General features: G+C 38.2%; 1 protein-coding gene across 3 annotated transcripts in view; it reads left to right on the plus strand.

Moving 5' to 3' along the window:
* BLNK (B cell linker) overlaps positions 1 to 10050 on the plus strand; it is a 50971-nt gene extending 40921 nt beyond the window's left edge. The window contains exons 20-23 of one of the 3 annotated variants that reach the window (XM_063338616.1): positions 2359 to 2438; positions 6450 to 6533; positions 7527 to 7682; positions 8993 to 10050. In XM_063338616.1, coding sequence (XP_063194686.1) covers positions 2359 to 2438; positions 6450 to 6533; positions 7527 to 7682; positions 8993 to 9112 — 440 coding nt within the window. In that variant the 3' untranslated portion in view covers positions 9113 to 10050. The remainder of the gene's footprint in view (positions 1 to 2358; positions 2439 to 6449; positions 6534 to 7526; positions 7683 to 8992) is intronic. The other 2 variants (XM_063338617.1, XM_063338618.1) reach the window with 2 other exon arrangements.
* Positions 10051 to 13127: the final 3077 nt, after the last annotated feature.

Consider the following 13127-nt stretch of genomic DNA (forward strand, 5'->3'; position numbering starts at 1 on the left):
TCAGTCTGAACATATCTCTTGCACTGTAAATGGATGAGAATTGCACATAGAAATCTGCATGTGTTGTAGCTTAAACTTTATATGCTATTATAAGTAATTCTCTTTCCTGAAAATGTTTGCTTGATGTATGTTGCAATTATACCTCCTATGCTGGGGGAGTATAATAATGGTTCATGTTCATGCAACAGACTGATGTTCTCAAGTTTGTCTGTTCCTGTCACACAATTGATGTGCTTCAACTTGTAGTATAAATTGTTACTTATCCCTCAAGTGTAACTCTATTCTTCCGGGTTATCTGTTGCTAAATGATGCTCTGACTAGTAAACTTCCTTTAATACACTCTTATTTTGTGCCAGGTCCAATCACAACTTAATCACAAATACAATTGCTCCCGATCACTAATGTTCCTTAAGCATAACCTGACACTTTTCCTTGTCAACATACAAGCTTAGTGCTACCTTTCATCTTTCTCATAAAAAGTACTAATTTCCCTGACGGCACAGTATCAAATGCTCTACTGCAGTCCAGAGCAAGTACAGCACCATATTCCCTCTTTGCAAAACTCTGCTACTTTATGAAAGAGCTATAGCTTTTTATCTACTTGGGTAAATTTCAGGTTTTCTCTTTCTAGTTGTACCTTTACCTCTAAATCTTAATGTTCTTTCCTTCAAATTCTCTTCTAGGGCCTTGTGTTCTGTGGAGTCAGACAAAAAGGCCTGTAGTTGCTCAGGTGACGCTTTCCACTTTAAGTATAGCAGTTATATTTGGTATTCGTTAATCATACAGTACCACCCTGACCCTATTTATTTAAAATAATTGTTACCAGCCCTGTAATTTCATGTCCCAGTCTTTAAGATTTCTAGGATAAAGATTATCTGGGCTCACCAGTTCAATTGTACTAAGCTGTTTGAGTTTGTTTCCAATTCAGTTGTGGAAATTTCCATTTCTGTACCAGAAGTCCTATTGATTTAGTACCTAGATTATCTTTAAAATCAATAAAATTCTTACTGCAGACTGCCCCATTTCTTTCCTTTTTTACACAGCTAAGGAATCTCTCATTATTTGTTTTAATTTTCTTTTGTGAAGTCTAATTCAGCCTGACTTCTGGCAATTCTTACTTTATTTATACAGCGTACTTTTCAGCTGTAGCTTTTGCAGCTGGTCAGTCAAAAATTGACAGAAATACCAAAATTCTTAATATTGAATGGCTTTCTTCAGGTGATTATTCATTCATTGAGAGCTGGAACTGCTCCTTACAATGTACTTGGAATGTAGCTTCCAGACAGTTGCATCTTTACTGCAAAGAAGTTCTAAACCTACTTTATGCAGGTGTCTTTGAGCTCTCCAGTGCAACTAATTATTTTTTTTTTTAATTCTGAGTCACTGTATGATCTCCTCTATAACATTCTTATTGCTTTCTGAAACCAAAATCTAAATCACAATATTAGTGAAGATTTGATAAAGCAGTCTGTAAAGTATCATGTCCAGGACTAGGTGAATGCTAACAATCCTAGAAGCACTTCTTTTTTCCCTAATAAGTAAAACAAACAGGACATAAAACCTCCCATAATAAGAGAATAAGTAACTTTCTACAGTCATCTTCTCTTTTACAGATATCAATCTGTACCCAACTCTGATCACAAGTACCTAGAGTGGACACCTATACTATCTTTGGCCAAGATTCTCTTTTATCAGAAAACAATTATCTATACTTATTTCTCATATCTCTATTATAACATTAGCATGCAATACTACTCAACCATTTTCATTCTAATTTCTTAAACTCTTCGGCATCTGTGTTTCAGCCCTAATAGCTATTTTCTACTATACTTTATCACAGTTCTAATAAGCTTCATAGTCTTTCCTACTAGTTCTGTCTCTCTAAGTTGCCTAGGCTTCTTGCACACGTTTGCAAACATTTCAGTTGGATTAAATCAGTGAAAAATGATCTCTGAGCTACATTTGTTTTCCTGACTCCCTCATCAGTATGAACACCTCTCACACCAAACTGAGTGGTTTTTTGCACTGTTGTCCTGCATTTTCTTTATCCATTGCAACATTGATTCACTTGATTGTGTCTCTTTTTTTTTTTTCTTATGTATTAAGTCTAGCTCTGGCTATTAACCAAGTTGTTAAGCAAACTGTTTCTCCCTTTATAAGCAAGGCTCCTCCTGAGTAGGCGAGTGTCCCAGGCGCTTATATAGAGCTCATCCACATATAGTAGATAGCTTTCCTGGTGATACCAAAAGCCAAGCATTTCCAGATCTTTCAAAGTCCTTGTAACAAACCAGCATAACATACAGCATAACAAAACATCCTTTGAAAACTTAAAAATGTTGTTCTCTCTTTCTTTTCTAGAAGTGCCAGAAGCTGCAAACCGTTCCCTGGGTACTTCCCCTCACAGCAGCATTTCATCCATTTCAAGTACTGCAGACCAGGTATAATGTTAGCTAAATTCATATTACAGAAATCTTCTTATACTTTACTTTAAAGTAGTATTTCCACCCCTCTCTGAATAAAAGTCATACTCCTTTGCGGAAGGTATATACATTCCCATTTGCAGTGAAGATTTTCTGTGGTACAAATCATTTGAATGTTTCCTTTCATATAAAAATGCTGACAACATATAGCATAGGAGAGCTTTAACTGTAGAAAAATATGTAAATAGCATTATACCAAACTTTAGCTTTCTACCAGTCACTTTAAACAAAACCCAAAAAAGCTTCTTAGTTTCAGGTCTTCCCGACTCCCCAGTTCATAACAGAATCATAGAATCATTTTGGTTGGAAAAGACCCTTGGGATCATCAAGTCCAACCATCATTTCCACTCTACAAAGTTCTCCCCTACACCACATCCCTTAACACCACATCTAAATGAGTCTTAAGCACATCCAGGGATGGTGACTCCACCACCTCCCTGGGCAGCCTATTCCAGTGTCTGACCACTCTTTCTGTGAGGAATTTTTTCCTAATGTCCAGCCTAAACCTACCCTGCTGCAGCTTGAACCCATTCCCTCTTGTTCTATCACTAATTACCTGTGAGAGGAGACCAGCACCAACCTCTCTACAATGTCCTTTCAAGTAGTTGTAGAGAGTGATGAGGTCTCCCCTCAGCCTCCTCTTCCTCAAACTAAACAGTCCCAGCTCCTTCAATCGCTCCTCAACTTTGACATCATTTGAAACATGTGCGATATACTTGTCTAGTCTCTGACACAGATGGCTATAAAGAGTTTTCAGCTGCCTACTTTTTTCTAACGTATAGGCATACATACTGAGTCCTGAAAAAAAATAACGTGCACCAAGCAGATACAATGAAGCCATCTGCAGCTATTAGCATTAGCCTGCACTGATGTGATGTGCTAAGAAATCCCAGAAATTTCTAGGAGGAAACGGGGATGCTCTGCTGTCTGGCCCAACACAGCAGGCTGCAGAGGGTAGAACCACTTTTATGAACGTTGCCCTATTTATTGCAGTTTGGGGTGTCAGCAGAGTTTTAAGAAAGTCACAGCTGCCGCTCTCAGAGGATGCTGTGATGCCTCCCCCCCCACCCCCCGACATTTTTTTTTGTCTCTCCCAAGTCCTACTCCTTGTTGTTCCTTTAAACAGATCTCTTCTCATTACAGTTACTGCTGTCAGTTTTACAACCAATTCTTTTTTTGGTGTTTCGTTGCAACATTAAGGTTTGAATAATCTAAGCAAATGCAAAGTTATTTTCATTTCAGTGCTATTGTCTTTACTCTCATTTTGGATGAAGGGAGACTACAAAATGCCGGAAGCCATTCTTATTAGCCTAGTAGTCACAAACAAGGTAAAAATAGTTCTGTTGAGTGCAAAACAAAGGCTGTATTATGCACAGCCAATAACATTAAATGTTCTAAAGTATGACATGGCAAAGATAATATAACAGGGAAGAACACAAAGGACTTGAAGTTCTGGAAGAATCCTAATGGTATGTCATACTGGATATTTATTATAAAAATTGCTTTCGAATAAACAATCCAGCAGACTTTAAATAAACAGCTTGTAACAATTACATTTGCAGCTTTTCTGTAACAGCCATGGGCAAAACCAGAGCTTAATAAAACATCCATTCTGTTTTTTTTTTTTAAAAAAAAAAAAAAAAAAAAAAAAGAAAATATATTAACTGTTAGTTAGTGTTATTTCCCCACCAGTTATACAGTGGTATCACTTGCTATAGCATTCTGCACAATACAGGTGCTTGCAGACATGATTCATGCGCATAAGGCTTATTATTTGTTTGGTTCCCATCCACTTTGACAGCAGCTTCCAGATTACAGGACACAGACAGTGCTAGAAGAAAGGTCTGGGGGCAGTTGATTTCCTTGTTCTGCTGAACAAAGATTGGTTTCCTGGCCTCATTCTCTAAGTGGCAGACTACCTTGCGTACTTGCAATTCCTCTCATCCTATCTTTTTCCAATGAATAGTGTGACTGGAGAAATACATGGAAGAACTTTGGAGGTAAAGTTATGTATTATACCTTAAGCCAATCTAAGGATTTAGTGCAATGCCCGCAAAATGGAGGCTCTGTCCTCACTGTGAGCTCTCCTCCCAGCCACAGGCTTCTCTGGTGTTCCTCTGATCCTGCAGTGGGCTTAGCTAACTCATTAAACTGACTGAAAAACAACCTGGCAGTCAAACACAAAACAAAACAAAACAAAACAGGCAACTCTTTTTTTTTTTTTTTTTTTTTTTTTTTTTTTTTTTTTTCCTGTGAGATTACTAATGTGAATTATCTCACTGTGGGATCAGATGAGCCACAAAATGAGCACAAGGGAGAAGCCAAGACATTCCCTTTTTGGCAGTGATAAGCCAGCTAGGGAACTTCATCTTTAACTTGTTTTGTACAGAGGTGACAAAAGTTGTGTGAAAATGAATTTCATCATTAAGCTTGTTACTAAAAAGTTGGAGCAAAACTGGTCAAATGCCCAGGAAGATCTGGTGACCCAGAAATATTCATTAGGAAATACTCTCAGCACTATTTCTATAGCCTCTCCACTCACTTCAGTTAGATTATTTTTTTTTTTTTCATCAGCTTCCTCAGCAAGAGCTCACTTCTTATGATTGCTGGTTTTATAACCTGCTAGTTAATCTTCTAGCTATTGAAGTCTGATAGGTCTCATGTTGCTTTTAATCCTGTCCTTCCCTTGAGTATCATTTCTTTTCATAATTCTCTAAAATCCCCCATACCTTTCCCCTGAACTCCACTCCTGTTCCCAAATGTGCACTCGAAGCTGCGTCTCTTACTACCCAGTTTTCTACCGCTTTTTCTCTTGCTCAAATTGTAATTTCAGACCACTCGTTCCCAACTGCCATCACCTCCTCCCATCTTTTTATCTTTGTGCATCCTTTGCTATGAGAGCTTTTATCTTCTAAAACAGAATCTACCCATCTTTAGGGTGCCAGTCTTTCTACCTTGTATCTTTGGGTCTGCACCTATGCCCCCACCCACGAAATGCTTTGTCCCATGTTTTCCACCAGAAGAACAGGTTAAGTTCAGTTACTGTTCAGAACGCTGCCAAGCATTTAACAGAATGGAGACGAGAAGGATGATCTTGGTGAGGTGTTCACAGGGGATAACATACAGAAATGAGGCACCCGAGAGATACATTATGAAATATAAGCTGCTCTTGTATGCTGTCACAGAGGTAATCCTTCTCCACAGAAACATGGTTTTATGGCTTTTAGATAATGGCACTGTTTCAAATGTAAGGATGTATTCAGGCTCAATCCAACACAGAACCAGAACTGAATCCCTATCTCATGTCTCAGGTGAAAGCACTGGGGGCTGAAGTGCTGTATTAGTAGAGAAAAGACATTAATTATGCCTCTGTTTTGTAGGGCTCCATCCATTTGTCCTTAGTTAATAACAATCAAAAGAGCAAAAGGAGCACGTATCTAATCTCCATGCTGTCCAGATGAAGGCAACCACGATCACGTTCACAACTAGCATTAAGTATATGCTAAACTTCATTCCCAAAGCTTAGATGCCTACCAAATCTGGCACATCATCGGCTAGCCCACAGCTGACAAGCATTTAAATTGTTAATGGTCAATTTATTCCTTAACGCTTCCTGGACACCCTTTTCAAATTCGACTAGAATAGCTTCCTACTTTAAAAATACCAAACTATCCTTCAGTTGAACCTAACTGCTTTCCTCAGGGCATCTTTCTCTCTTCTGTCATATATCAGCCTTCTATCACACATCTGTGACCACTGTTTTGACATGCTAGTTTTTCTTTGTCCTACCTCTGTCCAACAAAAACAGCAAGCTCCTGGCAAAGAATTTTCTAAATCCTGTGTTTTCAAAGTATTCTGCATTTGAGTTCTTCACAGCTGTCATTCTTTAGTAGTAACTCCCCTACAGGCCATATTCTTTCTTATTATAATTATTACTTTACAGGTGAAACGCTGTTTCTCTCTTTCTAGGATGCTGGTGTTCATAGTAAAGCATGGTATGCTGCTACCTGTGATAGGAAAACGGCAGAAGATGCATTGTACCGATCAAATAAGGTAGGTCACCTTTAAAGAATGTCTATTTTATGAAAAAAACTTCAAATAAAAGAATCAAAAGACAACTAGAAGTATTCTAAGAACATTAGTTGTATTCTGAACAGGTTAAGAATACTGTGCCAATGCAAATACTGTCAAACATGATGTTATTGTGGTGAAACTAAGACAAAGTTGCATTAGTGTAACTCAATGACTGGTACACTGCAGAGAAAGCTACTGCAGACTAGAAAGCTGAGGAAGATCCGATAACTCGTGTGCATCCATTAAAATGGTAGGTAAAGCCCCATGACTTCTAAATGATCTCCACCAATGGCTCATAAAAAACAGCTATTCTTTGGAAGGGCTGATGCTGCTATGCATTTTGAAGTAGCAACACTATGCATTTAGGTTTTTGGAGAATTTGAATTCTCTCAACTATTCGGTGTACAAAACCTAGTGTCACAGAAGGGAACAGTAACATGTAGAGTTGTATCCTCAGCATCAGGTACAGTTCCACTTCTGCCCAACTCCACAAAGCAGGATCAATGGGCAGAGCACTGGGGATATCACCAGTGTAGGCTACTGCTAGCTAGTGAGCGCTGGGCTACCATGTCAGTAGCTGTAGCTGCTCGTCTTCATCAGAGTGCTTTTTACAGCTCTGGAGAAACAGTATCTCCACCTCTCACTGCTTTCTTGCCTACCTACTGCCACTGATAGTAATATCATTTCCTAATAATCTGTGGACCCCAAGAGACTGCTGCCACTGCGTGTTTATTTCTTCTTTCTTGCTCTGGTTGAGAGAGAACAGGCAGAAGCAAAGGTGACTCTTAAATGATGCTTTTGTGAGCTACTGTTAGACAGCAGGAATACATCCTACTTTTCATCTCCTCCTGTACGGTTTTTCTAATGGGAGAAAAGGGTTTAATGCTAATACAGATTAAAATATTAAACTAAAACCACGCTAACTTCTTGGAAAAAACAAGCTGAATACACTTACTACTTTTCTTTCTTTAGGATGGATCTTTTCTAATACGAAAGAGTTCTGGACAGGATTCACGGCAACCATACACACTAGTTGTGTTTTACAACAGAAGAGTATACAATATTCCTATACGATTTATTGAATCAACAAGACAATATGCGCTGGGCAGAGAAAAAAGTGGTGAAGAGGTGAGATGATCTGGTTTTTGTTTTTTTTTTTCCTAACAGTTTTCAGTTAATACTTTTCATAAGCAAGGCTTAGGATATATTGCACTATGACCAAAAGGATTCTTCATGTACCAAGACAAAAGTAACCCTGTATAACAACTGATCTATCAAGCTAGAGAAACCAGTGTAACATCAGCTCCTGCGTACTGTCAGTAATTCAAACCACAGATCAAGTTAAAAACACACTCATAGAACTGTTTTGAAAAGTTATCAGGATCAAAGCTGCAGCTGCTAGATAAATTCTCCAGCTGTTCACAGTCCTATAATCACTATCTACTTAAGACTCTACTTAAGTTTCTTGGAAAATAGTAAAGGAAGAACAGCTACACTAAAAAAAAAAAAAAAACCCAAACAAAAAAAACCCCACCTCTATCAAAAATGAGTGTGACAGTACTTTTAATCCTATGTAAACATAAAGAAAATGTTAAACTCCAGCTCTAGAGTGCAAAAATCACTGGTTGGCTATTATGCCACACAGATAATTACTCTGACAGCAAAATAGAAACTCAGAACCCAAATGCCAATAAAACCTGCTTGTTATCGCTGCACAGAGTAGGCTTTTCAGGGATATGAAAGTAGGCTTGCCTTAGCCTAATTATCTGCCACCCAGGCAAGGGATTTGAGGTTACAGAATAAATAATAGCCTGGAGCTCATCTGGCCTTCAACAACGGGTCAAAAATGACCTCAGGAGTGAAAAGAGAAAGGTAGTCCAAAAATTGTATTTTACCAAAGACCAAAAGGAAAAGCAACAGACCTAGCAGATTCTGGGTATTAATTTACAGTGACAAACATTAAAATTGCATAACTAAAGCAGGCTTCATTGATGGCTGACTGTACCATATTACTCCTGGAGATTGCCTTCCCTCTAACTGAGGTAGCTGAACCACAGATGAAGCAGCTTCCAAGCTGCCAGTCTGCAGCCTGGTATGTATTAAGGTAAACTGAAAGCGGTGTCAGTTTAATATGCCATGTGGCAATGTCTATGGTTCAGTTTGTGCGGGTGGCAATCACAAATGGAAAGGAGCATGAGATGAGACAGCTAGTGGCCACAGTATCTTCCATTGTCCAAATTTAATCTCTTTATGACTAGAATCAGGACTAAGAGCAGGATCACCGCTCTTACTAAAAGGCAGAGCATCTCACTTGGTAACAGTCATAGCTCTACTCTCTTTAATGCTGGCAGAAGAGAAAAAGATGATGCAGTGATTACTGTCAATATTAGAGCATCAAAGGAAGCCAACACTAATTAATTCCTCTTTTCTCTATCCAGCGTTTTGACAGTGTTGCTGAAATAGTAGAGAATCATCAGCGCACCTCCCTGGTTCTAATCGACAGCCAAAACAACACAAAAGACTCAACAAAACTGAAACACATTGTAAGAGTTTCTTAATCAAACCGACCTCCTAAAATGAAGACTTATTTTAATCATTTCTGTCAACATCCCAAAACATGTGGATCGGGTATTAAAAGAAGAAAATCCAAAATGATGGAAAATACTTTTTTTTTTTAAGAGCATCTACTGAATAGTAAGAGATGCAGTTCATAAAGTTCAACCTCATGTCACTTTTACCGGAAAAGCACTCATATTTAACAGAAGAAGCCAAAGCAGATCTACTTTCATCTGCGATTTTCATCTGTGACAACACAGGTATTCAAAGTTGTGTGAAGAACAACTGCATACCACAGCCTGGTCCTTTGACTGCTATTTAAGATTTCCTGTAGGACATTTTCACTTTAAAAATGACAATACCCACAGTGATCTGCTCTTTCCATTTGTTACATTTACCACAGATCACTGCTTTCAGCAATTTCTTTGTAAAGTGCACAGTCCCAGAAGCTAGAGCAACTCGACTTAATGTACTGCTGTGTACAAGCTGGAACTAGGACTGTACTTCATGTGATCAGTGGCAATAGCGCTGTCTGAATGTTTTAGATTAATGGACATGTGTTGTCCTCTTCCTTGGCTTTACTCTGTTTCATTAATATTTTTGTTTGTATTTTCAAATGTGCAAATAAAGTTAAATATATTGTAAAGTCAATGGTGTATGGAAGCATTGCTGGATCATGTTTCATTGCATCCTTCCACCAAGAAAGCATCACTTCACTGTCCTTGAAGTTTTAATGTATATATTTGTATGTGCTCCTTCACAAGTTCCATTGTTATGAAAACTATTGCTATTTACAGCTTTAGCACATGTATTTGCCTACTGTTGGTGACGCAAGCACATGGCATCACTGCTAAACCAACTACCCACTCAGTTCTTGCAGAATTATTGTTTACAGATACACACACAAAAAAGAAACTTTTTTTTTTCACCAAGTCTGTTCTATCATAGCGGTTTACATATTGTATTATTGCGAACAAAGTAATTTCCACAAAGATTAAAGTGGTGAAAATTAAACTGATGAATGTGTAAACTGCACCAATGGAAAAACTTTTAGGAACGGTTGTTAATTAGTTCTAGAGGCGTTTGATTTCACTGGACCTGAAAATTCATCCATCTTAAAGGCATTTTCAAAAACTGACACTCTGTACACACCTGCTTTCTTCTTTTTGTTTCAGATTAGGCAGCGTTCTCTAGGATTATCTACGAGGTATTTATGGCAAGATTGAGCCAAGACTTGCAGTTTCAGCAAGTCACTTAGAGCTGTGTTGTGACTTGTATTCTGCAACTACATTGTGGTTTTGATCATTTACTTTTACAAGTAATGCACCTGTCTTCTAGAAAGTACTGCACCTACTTTTCATGGCTACCTACCATACTATGTCTCAGTTGCTTCCCTCTGCAACACAGATAATAGCCTAGACGCAAAGCAAATGAGACACTGGCAAGTAAGAACCAATATATACAGACATTACACAAGCCTGCTCATGAGAGACTATTCACAGTACTACATAAATGCTATGTTTAGTATATTGTTCAGTTGGTATTAATTAGTATTATACTAATATTGCACTTAGTATAATGTTTAGAATGTAAGTCAAGGCCTCAAAATTAACAAAACTAGCCTCTGCAAGCTTAATTTACTCCTCCTCTATGTCTATTCTGATATTATTTAGTTACGTGAAGCATCACTTTACAAGGTTACCACTTCAGGGAATACTCACAATGGAAAACACTCTGTGGAAAAAGCGGCCATTCGATATTTAGCTTCTTTGCAGTCATGTAGACTCCTTGCCTTATTCACTGATGGTACTGCACAGTATTTAAACTCTGTTCTTAACACAACTCCGTTTCTTGTTAACTTTTATATGTTGCTCCTCACAACTGTGTCTACGTTCTTCAAACATTTCTTTCTGAGTTAAAGTATTGTATCACCATCGTTCTAGAACTGGAGACGAAAAGGCATAAAAAAAGTGAAACTGAAGTGTAACTATAGGCTTCCATGTCAAAGACTAAGATTCACTTTTTTAAAGTAATTAGCAAGCCTTTTCATATTCGAAGCACTGTTGCTCCTGCCTCTCAGCTCTAAGTGCTCAGCATTACATACTACTTTGTGGCTGATCTACAAACAAATATGTTCTAGATAAACATATAACTACTTTCATTCCCAAACCCTTCTGTTTTTTTTTTAGCCATGTTCTACATCATTACAGGGGTACCTTAACCGTTTCAACAACAAAATGAGGCACGGATTCCATAGGCAACACCACCTTCCACAAAATAATCCATTCATCCTGAGCTAAGAACACACTGGGCACAAAATAAGGCTCGGGGCAGGAGGAATCTAACTACAAACAAACACACCAGTATGTGATCACCTATTTTACTATACTGACAGTTTTACACAGAAAGCAGACTGGTTACTCTGCTTTCCATACCCAAGCTAGATCTTCTATAGCTTGGGCAAATTGTGGTGTAGGTGTATTTTGAAACACTATTTTAGCTGGAGAAGAGAAAGGTTTGAGCAAGGGAAAATACAAGCTGCATTTTGCATGGATGTAAAATAAACTGGCACTCAGGATGGAGCATGCCATGTTAAAAATCCCAACACTATTGATTCAGCAGCCAATATGGAATCTAGGAAATAGTAACTTGGTGCCATCCTATATCTGAAACTTTATCTTGCAACTGTTGCAGTGCCACCAGCTGCCACTAGTTACTGGTGTCAGGTGTTTCCACCAGGTAGCAGGTATGTCACGTCTGACCTCTGACAGACATAGCAACACACTCTCCCCCCATATTTCTTTGATATTGTTAGCTAATTTCTCTTCCATATAATTTTCATTAAATTAATAGCGGGGGGGGGGGGGAACCAACAAAGGAAAACCTAAAACTAGAACTAAAAAAATTGGCTTTAAACTGAAGTAATTCTTTGGTCTGAGAACTCAGGGCAAATTATCATATTTACTAATGTACAAAGGAGCGGAAGTGTTATCTGCCTACCTGATACAGAAAGGACAGTACGAGGCCTGCAAATCATTCCTGACAATGTTGTTCCATGAAAGGAGTAAGAACTTGCAGTCTCAAAAATCCCAAGTGTTCAGACATGCAAGTTACAAAACTACATTCCTCCTTCAATCTAAACCACCAGCAGCAGGCAGGGATTCTTAGGAGCTGTTGTAAAAAAAAAAGGTCTCACATGACAACAGCCCTGGAACAAATACTGAACACAAGTTTTTTGTTAAAACATTGGAATTACTAAGCAAAGGAAACCCTGACTTACCGATGAATACACATCTTGCAAAGAATACAGAACAGGATAGATTTTAGGCCTCTTTTAGGCCACTTTACACAAACACATGAATGCTGTACAAATAAGGCTTAGGCCAAGTATATATTTACAAAACATTTTCTCAGAGGAAAAACACTTGTCAACCCTGCACTTGCACCTATTTCTGTATGTCCCAAAACACTAGAACCAAGTTTCGGTTTTCTTATCTTGCTACATGTGCAATGTTACAAGCTGTCTTAAAATATTATGGTTCCAAAGTCAAGCCTCAAAATCAAGACACTTTTCAAATCAGGTTACCTGTGCAACCTTAATTTGTCACATCAGATATATCCATTACAATACAAGCATTAAATATATGATCATTTACTATTTTTCCATGTAGATTCATATATTTCACTTGGTTCACATGATAGTTCAGGGATAAATCATAGCTGTGTAACCAAAGACTGCTGTTTGTAGGGTATTTGTAAGATACCTTTCCCATTTACTGAAAATGCTGAGAAATGCGCAAACATTGCAGGAATTAGCCAGTCAAAAGGTAGCCTCATATTGCTAAAGCAGTTGACCATTTCATTGAAGAACTGTATATTGTCCCTGTACTATCCACTGTGATGCTGGTCAGATTGTTTAAGCCAGACTTTCTCCTGATGATGATTAATTGTGATCTTAATTTCCTGGAAGTCTCACTTGAGATTCCTTGAAATCTGATTTGCAGAAGCGCCAACCTC

Source organism: Chroicocephalus ridibundus, chromosome 6 (genome assembly GCF_963924245.1).
Source record: "Chroicocephalus ridibundus chromosome 6, bChrRid1.1, whole genome shotgun sequence".
NCBI lineage: Eukaryota > Metazoa > Chordata > Aves > Charadriiformes > Laridae > Chroicocephalus > Chroicocephalus ridibundus.